Genomic DNA, 273 nt, shown 5'->3' with positions numbered 1-273 from the left:
ACCTGGGGGCGCCAGCCGCATCTCCTTCCGAGAGATCCTGCTTCACTCCCCCCGCACGGCTCCCTTCCCCTGCCCGTAGCGCAGGGGGACCATGGGGCCGTGACCCACCTGACTTTGGTGGTGAACTGCACGCCGGTTTTGATGACCAGGGGCCGGTCGGGGTGCATGGGCATGCAGGGCTGCCTCTCCACGACGAAAGCGCTGCAGGGGAAGGCACAAGAACCGCAGTCGAACCTCAGGCTCGCCCAGCACGCTCGCTGCCCACCCCTCACC

General features: G+C 67.8%; 1 protein-coding gene across 1 annotated transcript in view; it reads right to left on the bottom strand.

Annotated features, from left to right (window-relative positions):
- STAT3 (signal transducer and activator of transcription 3 (acute-phase response factor)) overlaps positions 1 to 273 on the bottom strand; it is a gene marked incomplete at both ends in the record, with an annotated part of 5,962 nt that overhangs the window by 3,374 nt on the left and 2,315 nt on the right. Inside the window, 1 exon segment of the mRNA XM_010077710.1 lies at positions 109 to 201. Coding sequence (XP_010076012.1) covers positions 109 to 201 — 93 coding nt within the window.

This window comes from Pterocles gutturalis, unplaced genomic scaffold (assembly GCF_000699245.1).
Source record: "Pterocles gutturalis isolate BGI_N339 unplaced genomic scaffold, ASM69924v1 scaffold8213, whole genome shotgun sequence".
NCBI lineage: Eukaryota > Metazoa > Chordata > Aves > Pterocliformes > Pteroclidae > Pterocles > Pterocles gutturalis.
The sequence above is the reverse complement of the archived record's forward strand: the minus strand, read 5'-3'. Positions and strand labels throughout refer to the sequence as shown.